General features: G+C 35.7%; 2 protein-coding genes across 2 annotated transcripts; both read left to right on the forward strand.

Annotated features, from left to right (window-relative positions):
• Positions 1–528: 528 nt before the first annotated feature.
• On the forward strand, positions 529–2,055 carry LOC131931211 (ficolin-1-like). The gene is made up of 2 exons (XM_059287933.1): positions 529–673; positions 1,358–2,055. The coding sequence occupies exons 1-2, from the start codon at positions 601–603 to the stop codon at positions 2,020–2,022; spliced, it is 738 nt and encodes a 245-aa protein (XP_059143916.1). The 5' UTR covers positions 529–600; the 3' UTR covers positions 2,023–2,055.
• A 9,676-nt stretch (positions 2,056–11,731) lies between these two features.
• On the forward strand, positions 11,732–14,652 carry LOC131931213 (ficolin-2-like). The gene is made up of 2 exons (XM_059287935.1): positions 11,732–11,833; positions 13,991–14,652. The coding sequence occupies exons 1-2, from the start codon at positions 11,761–11,763 to the stop codon at positions 14,650–14,652; spliced, it is 735 nt and encodes a 244-aa protein (XP_059143918.1). The 5' UTR covers positions 11,732–11,760.
• The last annotated feature ends 2,360 nt before the right edge of the window (positions 14,653–17,012 follow it).

Consider the following 17,012-nt stretch of genomic DNA (forward strand, 5'->3'; position numbering starts at 1 on the left):
TTTTTTGGGGGGTGGACAACATTTTACGAGGGGGTGGGGGCGGACGCTGGTAAAAGTATATTTTTCTATATAAATTCCATTTCATTCGGGAGGGGGGGGGTAGACTTTCTTCGGGGGGGGGGGGGCTTTGGTTTCATGCTTGGCATGTGTCAAATACTATTGTTATAGTAACACTGATGAGCGTTAATCCATTGACAGAAATATTATATTCAGTGTTCAATCTTAAATAATGCAGATCATATTCCTTTGCTATAAATGCAACCCGTATTATAATTTTTTGACTTAGCAGGGTAAAAAATGTTTTCGAATCGATATCAGTTATATCCTTATAATATATTAATAAAAACATATTAACTAACAGAGAATGAACACAGACAGTGATAATCCAATACGGGTTGATACATCAATAGAATGTTTGTTAGCCACGTATTAGTGAGCACGTATCCAATGTTCTAGTTTAGAGATTATCTTCACATTGATAGAATGTGGTGACGTGTATGTTGTAGTAACATAGATGACACAGTTTAGTAGCTGCTTGTTTGTTGTGTTTGATTTGAGTCAGCCATTACTTACCCAGTGAGCAGTAAACTCTGGTCTAAAATGTCCACGCGATTTGTCTTCGTATCCTGCCTATTCTGGTTGAATACACACATCACTGTACAAGATTCTAGCGGTGAGTTAAAATATTTAAAGTCTGGTCAAATATTTTTCATCTTCTTTCGTCTATGGGCATTAACTACATTTGTTGATGTGGGTACAAGCGCTAACGTGTGAGTTTTATATTAATAAAACATAAGAACTTAGTTAACACTTGAACAATCGCTACAGCTTGTGTAGTATGCATAACAAATCAGTACAGCGCCTGAATTTAGACTGGTAGGTATATTTTTAATGAGCGCTGCATGTTTGGGTCGAACCTCAAGCACTTAAAACTTTCTTGGGGGAGTAGGGGGGTGGAAAAATTTCCGTTAGGGGGTCAGACACTGGATATAGTGTTTATTTTATTAAAAAAATATATTTTTGAAATTTAGTACGGGTTGGGGTGAAGATGGGGTACGGAATAGACGTTCTTCGTGAGAGGGAATTGTCTCCCTTAAGAGAAGAGTGAAAAATCTGCGATCTGCAAGGCTTAAGAACCTTGCTCCAGATGTATATGTTTGCATATATTAGTTAGACACCCGTAGTCTAGTCCTGTAAACAAGTCTGGCCTGTTCTCTGCCGAAGGACAGTTTAATCATCGTTCTTGCTTGAACAAAATGACTCTAAGGAAGTTTAAATTCACGTATATTTTTAAGAGGGCATTCAGTTTTTAAAAAATGCATTCATATAGTATTATAATATAACTTTCTGTCTATAGTGAGTGCCAACAACGGAAGATCAAAACGTCATATTGTTGATGAATTCCTGACCACTAACGCGTGCGGGATTTGCACCAGCTCCCTGCCCAGACCAGTGGTCACTCTGCCAAGTGGATTGGACGTGATGTGTGACACACAGACAGACGGCGGAAGGTGGACGGTGATACAGAGAAGATTCAACGGATCAACAGATTTCAATCGGGACTGGAATGAATACAAACATGGGTTTGGTGAAGTTGACGGTGGGGAATTTTGGCTGGGTAATGAAAACATCTATCGTCTGACGTCTTTAGCGAAACACGAACTGAGGGTCGATTTTAAATATAAGAAGAAGGACTACTACGCTAAATATTCAAGCTTTAGTGTGGGTAGTGAACGGGAAAGTTATAAGTTAAAAGTTACCGGCTTTTCAGGAAATGCCGGAGACGCTTTGGTAAACCACAACAACTGCAAGTTCAGCACTTACGACAAAGACAACGACATTGCCCGCTATCAAAACTGCGCCGCGAAATACAACGGGGGCTGGTGGTTCCACACGTGCCACAACGGCAATCTAAACGGGGAGTGGGGAAACATAACCTACGGCAGAGGTGTCATCTGGGAACCGACAACAAATCAACATAGTTCGGCAACTTTTACTGAGATGAAAATAAGACCGATCTAAGAAAAGAATGCGTTTCTCTTTTGACGTCATGAAATAAAAGATGCTATAATCTTCACTAGAGAATTTGTTCGTTATTCTTAATAACGTTTTTTTTTTAAAAATACATTTCTATTCTTTTTCTGCAAATCTTAAGCATAGTATTAAAAGTACTTTTGCCCCATTATTGTTGAAGATATACCATTCGTTTTAGTCATCTGCTTCTCCATAACAAACAAGATTTTTACTTTCTAGTATATACGTAGTATAGAGAAAGTATTGTAATCGTGCAAAAAAAAAAATCGAGATTTTTACAAATCTCGACGTTTTACACCTCACTGATACGGAAAAACATAATTTTGCAATCTTGTCCGTATGTCTGTGTGTCTGTGTGTGTGTGTGTGTGTGTGTGTCTGTCTGTGTGTGTGTGTGTGTAAACACGATTACTTGAGTACCGTTACAGCTAGGTTGATGAAATTTCATATATAAGTATTTTATCAAAATAGATCCGTATCAACTTTTGAGCGATTTCCGATAACCGGAAGTGGTACTTTTTCTACTTTGAATTTTTCAAAAGCCTATAACTTGAGTACTATTTCAGATAGATAAATGAAATTTCGCATGTAAGTAAAAGATCTAATTTTCTACCTTCTGTTAAATTTTGAGTAATTTCCGTTGACGGGAAGTACTAATTTACGCTATTTCCGATTTCTCGAAAACGCATCTAAAGTTATAAAGTACTAATAATATTGCGCACCATTATGAACATCTTTATTCGGCGTTCACTTGGTGTGCAATACTTTTTTCTATGAGATTCTATTTTATTTTAAAAAGTTTATGTATTTAAAATGGATTAAAAATCATAACTATATCCCGAGTTCCCATCCCCTGTAGTTTTATATAAGAATATTCGAGAAAGTTTAGGGGAGATCACTCCCGGTTCATTTTACTTAGATTTAAATTTATTTTAGTGACCCCATATGCTGATATTTTCAAGTTTCTAAAAATAATTTATCACTGCAACCTTAATTATACTAGAGGATTAAGTATAAGCAGAGGCATAGCGAGGGCGGGGCGGTGGGTGCGGACCGCACCGGGTGACACCATTCACGGGGGTGACACCATGGCAAAAAAATTGCAAAATGTACAGAAGAAAAATGCTTTTTGCCACTTCCATAAATGATTTATTAAAGGTAAATAATCTTTTAAGTACAAATCGGGGTACAAATAGGTGGGACACCATATATATACTAGGCATGCTGCCCAGCTTCGCTTAGGCTTTCGAAAACATTGCGAATTTTAATGCTTAATTAATTCGCCCATATAAAGCGCCGGTCAGTCGAGGTCAGTTTAGACCCCCTCATCGTAGACTTTTCGGCCAACCGGCCCCCGTGTTCTGTCGCCCCAAGGCAAGATCCTGCCAAATTTGAAGCGCCTGCGGCGCCGGGAAGTGCCCTATCGGGCACCCGACAACTTAGCTTTATAGATCAGCTAGATCTAGATCTAGATCTAGAATCTCTAGATCTATATGATCTAGAATCTCTAGATCTAGATGATCTAGAATATCTAGATCTAGATCAATATCTAGATTTAGAATCTCTAGATCTAGAATCCAAATAGATAAAATAATTTTTTTAAGTTTAGGCCGAGAAAATCGTATTGTATAAATTTTATAGCGTACATAGCTCTAAATCATATTTGAATGAAATAGTTCATTTCTTTTTATTCTAAACTCGGAAGATGACGTCATCTTTTATATATTAGGATATATATATATATATATATATATATATATATATATATATACTTTGCTTCCTGGGGGGGGGGGGGGGGGGGTGACACCACGAAGTGCCGCACCGGGTGACACCTGACCTATCGACGCCACTGATATAAGAACTAATGTAAGAATATCAGTAAAATATTATTACACCATTCTTTAACAATAATTACCATTACAATATTTAGTATAGTTATTTGGTTGTAACTTCAAAAGATAAATAATCAAATATTACACCTCTTCCACTTTCATTTTGATTCTCCCTAGGTCTACTTTTTATCACACTCAGAACTGTTCTGCAACATAATATATTTGTGTAACATAATGTATCGCTTGTTCTTGACGAAAAGAGATCCTGTAAAAATAAAAAAAACAACGTCAGCACTAATACAATCTCTAATAATACATATACTTCATGGTTTTATAAATATTTTTTTTCACTATTATAAAAATTAGTAAATCACAACTACCTATAATAATATTATTGTGTGTCTACCGGTTTGTACTAAATAATAAGTAGGCTAAGTATATAAGAATATGCCTAATATTATTATTATTATTTTTCTTCAATAATATTTACTTTCTAAGCTTATTAGATCCAAACACTGTCTATATTAATAAATTATATACAAGTTATTCTAAGGATCATCTAGTAAACATTAGTCTAATTAAGTCTAATACTATATTATTATTGTTATTCATTATGATATTTATTTTCTTCAATAGTAGCACCACACTGTGCTTCCTCTATTATAAGCTTACTAGCCGTCGGTACCCGTTACACGTGAATTATAGGTCTATATATTTTTATGTTATTCATTTTTTAGAAGAATATTTTATAAAATAGTTGTTGGTCAAAACGCAGGTCTAACGATATTAGTGACAAAGCAAAGAAATAACTAAATAGCTAAAAGTCCGACACATTTAAATTAATATAGGCTACTAATATCTATATAGGAAAAATAAAACCAATTATATACATAATTAGTCAACACAACACCATATTAAATGCACACATTGATTAAATGACTTAAATGATTCTTTTAAAAACCCGGCTTTTCAATGGTATTTATGTTGTTATTTAAAGTAATTTGTATTAGTTTTGGCCGAGGAAATTGTATAATATTAATAAATTAGGTCTCGATAAGTAAATCTATAGATCTAAATCAAATTTTAATGAAATAGTTCATTTCTTCGTATTCTAAAATAGGAAGATGACGCCATTAGTTTTGTGCACTTTCCGTACTTCAAACATATAACATGTGACGTCATCGATTTCGGCGTTCTTGTCACAACAATAAACACTTTTTCGGTTACATAATTAAAACTATTTTTCTACATTCAAATACGCCTTTATTTTTTATTTTTCTTCTTTAAATAAAATTTTGTTTATACATTTAAAACATGTACCATATTATTTTCAACAAAAGTCAGTATTAAGTTCTTCATATATCGCTGAAGATACTGATATGATAGCATGTGAAAATATTTTGCGGATAGAGAGAGATAAGTGCGCACATGGTCTTTTATATATTAGGATTACAATTACACACTACTGTTACTATTGCTACAAATTTCGACACTATTTTTCTTCTATAATGTACATATTATTATTGTAAAAAATATAAAAGAAAAACAAAACTAAGCTAGTCTAAGAACTAACAGGTAATTAGAGTCTACCTCATAGAGGTAAGGAATTGTTCAATCAACAAATTATTATACTATAGAAAAGCCACTATACAGTAGTCCCAGCTGATGTCAAGGTCGTACCATTGCATAATGTATCAAAATTGCTACATACCGTAATTGGATATTATCAGCACAAATATAACAAAATAGTATACAAACAACTTATTTTTAGTCAAAATTTCTCGCCTGAGATTGGGAAATATTATTTTAAGAAGAAAAGCAAAGCCTGTGAATTGTAGTTAATTCTAAAAAAAAAAAAAAAAAAACAAAAAAAAAAAAAAACATTTCAATCGCAGCTGTCCGAAAGGTTTTGAAAATGGACTCAAATTCGAATTGTGTGGAACGAAACACAAATATAGTCAGTTTCGGGTATGAATTTGAGTCAAAAGTGATCAAGCATGACTAAGGCACATCAAAAACTCAGATTTCAACATTTTTTAAGATTCTGCGGGGGGTTATTTCCCTTTGTAGCAAAAATGATACAATATGAAACGAAGCGTATCGACACTTTGATTAGTGAGATGGGCATTTCGTCCCGATTCCGGGTTTTAGAAATGATAGTGATGTTGCCATAGCGATAAAAATCGCATACCTCTTTGAACATTGAACACAGTAGGACATACACACTACATACACTTTGCATGATACTCTAATCACGCAAATCTAAATAATAGCATAAGAAAATAGTTTTTTTCATTGATTTCAATAAAACATGTTTTAAAGAAGAAAAAAAAAGAAAAATATTAAGAATATAAATTTCAAAACTTATTATCACCAATCGATACGACAATTAGGCCCAAATGAGAAAGGGTTTGTTAAACATGAATTTGAAGTTTGCTATGAAATATAGGGCGAACAGATATTAAGCAATTAATAATCAGGCGTGACGTTTTTTGTAAGAAGTATTGCATGTGAATGTAAGAAGTTTAAATTCTTAATAGCTAGTAAAGAAGTAAATTTCCTTTTTCAAACCTGACGGTCCATGTGACTGGCGTAGTAGAGTTCACTTGTTTCTGTGACCTCGGCAAACGAAGAGATAGTGTGGTCAGCACTATGCACAGCTACTTTTACTTTTCCTAACGTAATTAGGTACCCATAAGAGCTGGGTGGACTCAAAGACGACTATGAAGAAATGAACCCGGATTCGAACTCGAGACTCTTAGGTTAGCAGTCCAGCGCTCTAGCTCTAGAACACGGCGTCCTATAATCATTAATGTTCTAAAAGTCATCAATAAATACACTTTAGATGTAAAATAAACCGGGAATGATCTCCCCTAATCTTTCTCGAATTAATAGTTTCGCTGTCTGTCTATGTATCTATCTATGTATCTGACAAGAACGCTCTAGAGAAAACACAAGCAAATTAAAAACTTTCATAGTAAGACGGAAACGAAATATGACGTCACTTTGGAGCATATAGTAGAAAATAATCTCAAGCCGGAGAGTGCATACTGTAATATGACGTCATTGATTCTCGAGTAAACATTGAATTAAAAAGCCAATTTTGCCTAATCTTAAAAGTAGATTGCGTGAAGAGTTTCTTTCATACAATTCTTCGGGTAGGGGCGAAGCCCATCCCCCGCGTAAGAACGTCTAAGCCTACCCCCATGCCCAACTCAAAAGAAATGTCGTCGTAGATACTCTATAATAAAATTACAGCCTAATTCACGTGCCTAATCTAAAAAGTGGTTTGCGTGCAGAGTTTCTTTCATGCGATTCTTCGGGTAATGGCTAAGCGCGACACCAGTGTTTGTTTCAGACTTTTTCCTCCCCGGAGGGAGGAACTTTTTCTAATCTAAAAAGTGTTTAACGTGCACAGTTTTTTTTCATGCATCTCTTCCGGTAGAGGCGAAGCCCCGCTCCCGTTCTTCCTTTAGTTTGTATGATCTACAAATGCGACCAGTGTTTCTTTCAGACTTTTTCCTCCCAGAAGAGGGGTGGGGGAACTTGAAATTTTCGGGGGCGGGGGTAGAATTTTCTGGGAGGGAGCGGACACTGGAAAAAGTATCTAATTATATTTCGTTGAATGGGATGGTAGACATGTTTTGGTGTGTGTGTGTGTGGGGCGGGGGGGGGGGGGGGGGAAGGGGGGTTGGTTTTAGTTTAGAGAAAATAGACAGCACTGTCAACCTAGCGCCCGTTGTATCCTTCCTCAACGGGCCATTTTTCTCGTCTATAATAATAGTTTCGCTGTCTGTGTATGTATCTGTATATCGGTATCTATCTATCTATGTATCTGACAAGAACGCTATAGAACTATAGTGAAAACACAAGCAAAATAAACACTTTCATAGTAAAACGAAGACGAAACATAACGTCACATTGAGCATATAGTAGTCTAAAGCCGGGGTTGTGCACACAATAATATGACGTCATTGATTCTCGAGTAAACATTAAATTAAAAAAAGGCCAATTTTGTCTAATCTTAAAAGTGGTTTACTTGCACAGTTTCTTTCAAATAAATGACGTCATTGAGACTCCATAATAAAAACACTGACATTACGGCCCAAATTATGTGTCTAATGTTATAAGTGTTTTGCGTGAATAGTTTCTCTTCTAGTAGGGGCAAAGCCCCTTTACCCCCTCACCCACCCCCAACCCCCACGGTAGAACGTCTATTCCCCACCCCCCCCCCCTTCCAAAAAAAAGGCATAATATAATTTATAGAGAAAATATATACTTTTACCAGTGTCGTCCTTCCCCGACCCGTCGAAATTCAAGTGCCCCCCCCCCGGGAAACACTGTCAGCTTGAGTAAAATTTATATCGTTCGAAAGTAGGAAACAGGTCTATATTATAGAAGAGGGCTCTACCTTTTGTATGAGCTTTGTTTGTATGAGCTACAAATGCGACCCGTGTTTCTTTCCGAGTTATTCCTCCCCAGAAGGGGGAGGGGTTTTTGAAATTGTCGGTGGTGAGGGTGGGCAAAATTTTTTGGAAGGGGGCGGACACAGGTAAAAATATGTTTTCTATAAAAAGTATATTTCGTTGAATGGGACGGTAGACGTGCTTTATAGTGTGTTTGTGGGTAGGGAGGATGCTCGGGTCAGAGCCCCCCCCCCCCCCCTCACCCCACCTAAATGCGACTTACTTTGTATTTGAGATTAGGTGGACGGTTTAGGGATTTGACTTCGACTATGTTTAGTATAAATGTGCAGTAACTACGTGTAGATCAAGCTTAAATCCGGTTAAAATGCAGATTCTGGATAAAAATCCGTTTTCAATGACATTTTTCGTTTCCGGTTAAATTTGAAGTTTAGGTGGTGATTTTCTTTTTGATTTCGAGTTAAAGAAAAAAGACACCACTATCAACCTAGCGCCCGTTGTATCTCTCCCTCAACGGGCCATTTATCTCGTTCTTATATACCATTACTCGGGATATAGACAATATTTTAAATCCATTTTTATTACATAAACTGTTTAAAATAAAATAGTATCTCGTAGAAAAAAAAGAATTATGCATCAAGTTAACTCTAAACAATATGTTTATAATAGTGCACAATATTATTAGTACTTTGGGGGGTCGGCGTGGTCGAGGAGAGACAACTCCTAAATCAAACAACTGCTGCCTTGTAGTTTGTTCTTGGTTGAACAAAGGCTATGGAAGCAAGTCCAAAAAGAAAAGCAGGCTGAAATCGGAGTCAATGGCCTCAATGGCGCATAACCAGTTGACACGTAACGCTTAATTGTGTTGGAGGCGTGGTCGAGTCGGCAAAAAAGCTCATGGTTGATAAATTCAAACAAAGTCTCGAGTTCAAACGCACTGGCAGATAAATCTCGATCCCCTTCAACACTAATAATTAAGAACGAAGAAGAAGATTAGTACTTTATAAATTCACATGCGTTTTTTTTTTTTTTTTTTTTTTTTTGAGAAATCGGAAATAGCGTAAATTACGTCAAAATTTGACAGAAGACAGAAAAAAATTCATAAAAAACGTTTTAATAACAAGCTTTTATGTAATAATGCACTAAAAAGTAGAAAATAAATTATAGACTACTATTTAAATAACTATAAAGAAAAGCGTGGGTCACTTTAGTATCTATTGGATACCTTTACTAATGTTAAGGAAGACACCCACGCTTTTCTTTATAGTTATTTAAATAGTAGTCTATAATTTATTTTCTACTTTTTAGTGCATTATTACATAAAAGCTTGTTATTAAAACGTTTTAATAACAAGCTTTTATGTAATGATGCACTAAAAAGTAGCAAATAAATTATAGACTACTATTTAAATAACTATAAAGAAAAGCGTGGGTCACTTTAGTATCTATTGGATACCTTTACTAATGTTAAGGAAGACAGAGAGAGAGACAGAAGACAAGATTGCAAAACTATGTTTTTCCGACTTAGATATGTGTATAACGTCGAGATTTGCAAAAAAATTGTTTTTTTTTTTTGCACGATTACAGTACAATACAATCTATCCTTCGTATACGAGAAAGTAAAAAAAAAATCAGGAACCAAATTGTTCTGTTGTACATTTTTTTGTTTTGTTGTGCAGGGGCATGAATTTATTTAAACACATATTAAAATAATTAGCAAATAATAATCTACATTGTGTATATGGCGGGTACAACATTTTTCTTATTAATGAAGGCAGTTTTTTGTTATGTATGGGTATGTGTTCGCCTGTACGTGAGTGTATATGTGTTCTGATTGTGTTGTGTATATTTGTGTTTTGTAACTATGTACTTATGTATGTGTTCAATTTATAGGCGTCCTGTGAGTACTTACGTGTGTAATTTTGATTTATGCGTGTGATCTCGTATTTTGAATGTTTACGTGTGGGTGTTTGTGTATTGTGTTTATGTATGTGTGGTTTTCGCATATTGTGTACGTGAGTGTATCTCATTTGTTGTGATTGTGTACGTGTGAATTGCTATTGTGAGTGTACATGGTTTTGTGTTTATATTTCACAGTAGTATAAATTATAAATAAATTTCTTGTATTACAAAAACTTGTTATAAATCACGGATTGTCTCTTCAGATAAGAACTAAATTTATGTTACACGTTGGACATTTGGCAAATCCTATTATGGCAGTAGCAGGGATTAGCTTTAAACCACATACATAAACTAACATTCCGTGTTAAATCTTAAATTATACAGGTACTATTCTATTTCAACCCGTATTACAAGTTCACGCTAATCGTCTTGAAAAAATGGCTTTTTATTCATTTCACTAAATTGACATCAGTTTCAACTCCATAATAACAACATATTAAATTTCAGTACATGACCGCAAGAGGTGACAATCTAATGCGGGTTGATACATGAATAGATATTTTTTGGGTAATGTGGTGACGTGTCTACGGTGTGGAAACATAGATGACACAGTGGCGTAGTATTTCGCTTGTTTGTTTTGTGGTTGATTCGCCATGAGGAAAGGGTGAAAAAATTAACAAATTTTAATATATGAACTGTTTAATTTTACTTCAGAATAGGAGCTTCGCGAAGTCATTTCAATTTGTTGGTCATAGAACTTGGTGGTCCAAAAACATTCGTATCTGCTCACGAAATCGGTTCATTACAAATATTGTAAATAAAGTATTAGAGCCTTTTGATGAGGACTGTGTAAAGATTATCAAATAAATAAAAAGGTTAAAAAAAAACGTTGCATTCGTTGTTTGTCTCACGGAAATCTAGAGAAAGATAAAATATGCATCGTTCGAAGATTCGATACCAAAAAATCCACTGTATCTTCCATGTTTTAACGTAATGTGTAACGCTATGTCTTGCACGTTGTTGTTACGTCTTTTGTGTAATAAATATCTTAACGATCTCCCTCGAAACTGTAAACTTTGTGTAGAGTGCAAGTTATACGTTTACATCTGGCAATAACTGGGACGGAATATTGTGATCCATTTATTCAGGGTAATTAACAACAATACGGTACAAAGATTTGAAGATTGTACACTCATTCTCAAATATATTTGTGCGGTTAAATTGTGTGTTTATAATATACATTTCGGTAAAAATGTGTCCATTCGCCTCAACAATTTTACACAAGTATTCAATTTCGCTACGTAGCCTACTTAAATTAGAAATATTAAGTTAGATGAAACCTTAAAGTTCTATGGAAGTAATATATATATATATATATATATATATATATATATATATATATATATATATATATATATATATATATATATATGTGTGTGTGTGTGTGTGTGTGTACCTGACCATGTAGCCCGCCCATGGTTTACAAAAGGCCACAAAGTCTTGTGTATAAAACCAGCGAGTTAGCTGAGTCAACCATTTCTTCCTCGATTAGCTTTAAGTGCTGGTGAAAATGTTCACAAATTTATCATTTGTTCTCTGCCTTCTCTGGATGTTTGCTGTCATTTGTGCTCAAGATTCGAGTGGTCAGTCCTGTTTTAATATTTTTACAAGCTTTTATTTAGCTCGCAAACTTCTATTAGTTTGTGGGTTTGTGGCAAATCTTGGAACTCAATTTTGACCCACTTTTAATGCAGCGATTTCGTTCAAGTTTTCCGGAAATGTTCCACTTCGATGACAATACAAGTCTATTTTGTCTATTAAATTAGTCATTAATAATTGACTAAACGGTTTCGAAACTAAGGGGAGATGAAATAACTCTATAGATTACTATAGTTAAAATAACAGAAAGGGATATAACTAGTTAGACGCGATCACCCTAACAGTCTGGTGAGCTGTGGTTCACGAGAATGTTTAAAATCGTAGAGCTGATCGGTCTAGTGAAGGCTATTAGGGGCTGATAGTAAAGTGTTTAAGTGATTTGAAACTAAGGTGAGGTAGCAAGAATAAAGATTATTCTTCGCTTTAAGTTCAAATGATGACACTTAGAAATTGTGAAGGTTAAGTCAAGCTTTATCTATATACTACTACAAGCGAGAAGTTTGTATATTTTTATATGTCTGGTTACGTGAGAGCATTTCCACTATGTGAAGAACTGTAAAATACGTATATATGTAGAAAATATGTTCTTTTTACAAGTTTTTTTACAAGCTTTTATTTAACTCACTTCCTCTGTCTGTCGTCAGTCGTCAGTCTAGACCGAAACGCAGGAGTGAAAATTCGGACCCTTCTACTTGACCGATACGATTCACATTTGGCACGTGGGTCAAGACATGAAGACAATGCAATCTGAAACTAAATTTGACTTAATTGGATGCCTATTTTTTTTTTTTATGAATTAATTAAAATTTGGACCGAATTAGTAGGCGTGTCTTGCCAACCACTCCACACGCGTCATCACGTTCAATAGCTGCGCCATCACAGTACGTTCAATAGCTGCCCCATCACGTTCAGTAGGCGCGCAATGGTTTTTAGTCATGTAACTCTATTGTAAATAAAACATGTAAAGTACTGAAAAAAAATTCATAAAAAACGTTTTAATAACAAGCTTTTATGTAATGATGCACTAAAAAGTAGAAAATAAATTATAGACTACTATTTAAATAACTATAAGAAAAGCGTGGATGTCTTCCTTAACATTAGTAATGGTATCCAATAGATACTTAAGTGACCCACGCTTTTCTTTATAGTTATTTAAATAGTAGTATATAATTTATTTTCTACTTGTTAGTGCATCATTACATAAAAGCTTGTTATTAAAACGTTTTTTAACGTTCTAATTCATTAATATTAGTTTAACCCATTGGCGCAGCAAGGTCGAGTGTCACCCGGTGCGGCATTTAATGGTGTCACTCCCAGAGGCGTAGCCCCGGGGACACACTTTCAATTTTCGATTTGCACACCCCCCTCAAATTTTCGATTTGCACCCCCTCAAACTTTCGATTTTCACCCCCCCCCCCCTCCAAATTTCAATTTGCACCCCCCCCCCTTCAAACTTTCGATTTAAGTGGAATTATCATTTTTTTCTATATATTTTGCTATTTTTTGCCTTGGTGTCACCCCCTAAATTGTGTCACCCGGTGCGGTCCGCACCCCCCGCTGGGCCTCTGGTTTAACCTCACCTTTAATAATGTATTCATCTATTATTCAAATGAGGTTCGAGCTCAGAAAATATTATAGGAATAAATGTTTTTTTTTTAAAAGACAAAAACATGTAAGCTGAGGTGTGACTTCTTTTTAGATGTGAATGATAAGGCTGCCTGCCTATCGAGACTTGGCGGGACACTGGGCACGTAAAGTAGAGTTCGGCAGGTGAAGTAGAGTTCGGTAGGTGAGGTAGAGTTCACCTCAGTATAAGAAGGGATAGTGTGGTCAGACCTATGCTCAGCCGAATCATCGGTGTTTGGGGACAAATACATGTCTGAAATGTGATGTCTTTTTGAATGTGGGGTCATTGTTTTTTGAGACGATGTGTGATAGTATGGAGGTGAAGGAAAAGAAAAATCGTCAAATAAACGTAACTTCCTTTATGGATGAACCCCTAAACCCACAATTATCAAAGGATAAAGGGTAGTCTAGTACATAATAAAGCACGAACACTTAGAAAGATATTTTTGCTTTTTTTAAAAAGCAATATAAATTAAATGAAATAAATATTATAACAATAAAACTTTTTCCTATAGTCGATGCCAACAACACCAGATCAAAACGTTCCAGTGTTGAGGAACTATTTACCCTAAACTCCTGCAAGGGCTGTGCCAGTACCGTGCCCAGACCAGTGGTCACTCTGTCAAGTGGACTGGAAGTAGTCTGTGACACAGAGACAGACGGAGGAGGATGGACGGTGATACAGAGAAGATTCAACGGACAAACAGATTTCTATCGCGGCTGGTGGGAATACAAGTATGGGTTTGGAGAATTGGATGGCGGTGAATTCTGGCTGGGAAATGAAAACATTCATCGTTTGACCATAAAGAAACGACACGAGCTGAGGGTTGATTTAAAATACAACAACACAGACTACTACGCCAAGTATTCAAGGTTTCGACTGTTTGGCGAGCCGGAAGGTTATGCTTTACAAGTCAGCGGGTTTTCAGGAAATGCTGGAGATTCTTTCGAATACCATAAGAACAGCATGTTCAGCACTTTCGACAAAGACCGTGACAGCAGCTCAGAAAACTGCGCTTATAGATTCCATGGTGCCTGGTGGTACAACGACTGCCAACGATCCAATCTAAACGGCGTTTGGGGAAGCAAGGAGTTCGGCATGGGAGTCAACTGGCTACAGACAACAGGTCGCTATGCTTCGGCAACTTTCACTGAGATGAAAGTAAGACCGATCTAACATATGTCATGAAATAAAAGATGTCCTTAATCTTTTCTAGAATAATTTGGTTTCTTTACTCTATGTAACTTTGTCAAAAAATGTATTTTGATTGTTTTTTTCTGCAGAAAACTGCAAGTATTTTCGACCACATTTACTGCTGGAGACACCTTTTAATATATCATAAAAGAACATTTTGACGTTTTAAAATTGAGTAATCTTAATCCAAGAAAAGTTATTGTTTTACCTCAAGCTACAACAACAACAACAACAGAACACAACATTATTTTAAACAAATATATTTTTATTGAAAATCTGAGTAAAATACTGCATTTAATCCGAATCACAACGATTATATCCGTTTCCAATACATAAAAAATTAACATTGTTTCCAACACAGAACCACCAATCAAAGATGTAAAGTCTATGGCACGGGATCTCAAATTGTGGTTCGCGAGGTATTTATGAGGGGTCGCCAACTTTAGCAGACAACTTGATAAAATCCGCTTCTCTAACTTGAATATCAATGGAACTGAGAAATCAAAACGCTTATTGCGCAGTTATTCTAAGTCATGACTTGACGAAATCTTCGAATCTCAAAAGTCATTTAGAGACAAATCGTCTAGAGAACACTTAAAAATGATTTTGACTTCTTTCGTCGCAAAGAAACTTGTTGCAATCGTCAGAGACTTGATCTAACAGGAATTTTTAGCGCAATTTCCACACGGACAATTGCGATTATTAACTCGTCATTTCTGGATGGAAGGATGGATGGATGTGTGTCCGCAGCTTTAAGTGGTATCTCCTCCTCAACGAAGCAATATCGAGGACTAGTTCCAAAAGCAAATATGTTAAGCAAGTTCCAAGGATGATTGTGGGCCAAAAGAAATTCCCCGGAATTCCTTCCTGGATTTCCCGGAAAAGCCAAAAACCTCGAACAAATGCAGTTTTTGCTCCATATATCGGCAACCAGACCACTTAGCAACTTGAAATATTTACCAATCGATTCATGCCATAATTTAAACCAATATTGCCGAAGAAAGTTTTCAAAAATATCCTTTCGTTCGGTCACAATTTTTTTTTTAATATATTTTAAACTGAGCATCTTGTAGGCCTAGTTTTAATTTAAACTGAACATCGTGTAGGTTTTTAGCGCAAAGCGCTGAGGTTCGAAAGGATTTTACCATAGCGATTGAGCGGAGGTTCGAAAGGATTTTTACGTAGGTCTGTGAATTCTAAAAAATTAATTAAGGAAATTGCGCTTAAATTGTCACTAGACTTTTTATTAACTTGTTTTAGTAAGGATGGGGCAGATGAAATAGGTGAACTGTTTCTATGACCTTGCTAAATAAAGAGACAGTGTGGTCAACACTGTACCCACGCGCTTGTACTTTTCGTAACGTGGGTAGAGTTAGGAACACCCCACGGAATTAAGTACGGGATTCGAACTCGAAACTTTCGTGTTACCAATCGGTCGCCGCCCAGTTTGTTTAATTTAAAGAACATTTCGCAGATACACAAATAGGGCTTGTAAGTCTCGGCCTCTCTCGATTAAAGTTCGAGATCTCGTTAGCCAGGGAGAGGAATGTGACTAGTTTCATCATCATCATCATCACCAACATCATCATCACTCCTTTATGGCCCCTGGGGAGCAAAGGGCTGCAACCACACATCTCCAGCGGACTCGGTTTTGGGCTGCTCCTCTAATCTGTGCCCATGAGAGCCCAGCTGTTTTTGCCTCTAGTGACTAGTTTGAATTATAAAAATTATTTTTCATAGGATCTTTTTTCCAACTTTTACAAAAGTTGATCAATGTACCAGTTGTGTGGAGAACGTTTTTGCTGGCATAGTGTGGGCTGGAAGTGTAAAGTATTTACCAAGTAAGTAACAGTAAACAACCGTGTTTAAAAAAAATAATAAAATGGGATTTGGTGGGTGGAGGTCTGCTGAATTGTAACGTCATTTAAGAGAGTGTTCTAAATTCATTGTAACAATGGTGACCAATGGAAGGGGGGGGGGAGTTTAATAATACAAACATCTTTATTTTAATAAGTTTAACTATATTCTATTTTACGAGTATTTTCACGTCGCTGTGTAAACTAGCCGATGGTACCCGTTACACGTGAATTATAGACCTATATATTTTAATGTTAAACATGTCTGAGAAAAATATTTTATAAAATAGGCATTGGTCAAAACGCAATGTGCTTTACTACACGTTAAACGATAGTGACAAAACAAAGAAATAACAAAACAGCTAAAACAACTGACACATTTAAAATAAAATAGACTACCAATACCTATTAGAAAAATTAAAACCAAATTATATACATTATTAGTCAACACAACACCATATTAAATGCACTCCCTGATTAAGATAC

This window comes from Physella acuta, unplaced genomic scaffold, assembly GCF_028476545.2.
Source record: "Physella acuta isolate Inbredline_101_S28 unplaced genomic scaffold, ASM2847654v3 ptg001919l, whole genome shotgun sequence".
In the NCBI taxonomy this organism is placed as follows: domain Eukaryota; kingdom Metazoa; phylum Mollusca; class Gastropoda; family Physidae; genus Physella; species Physella acuta.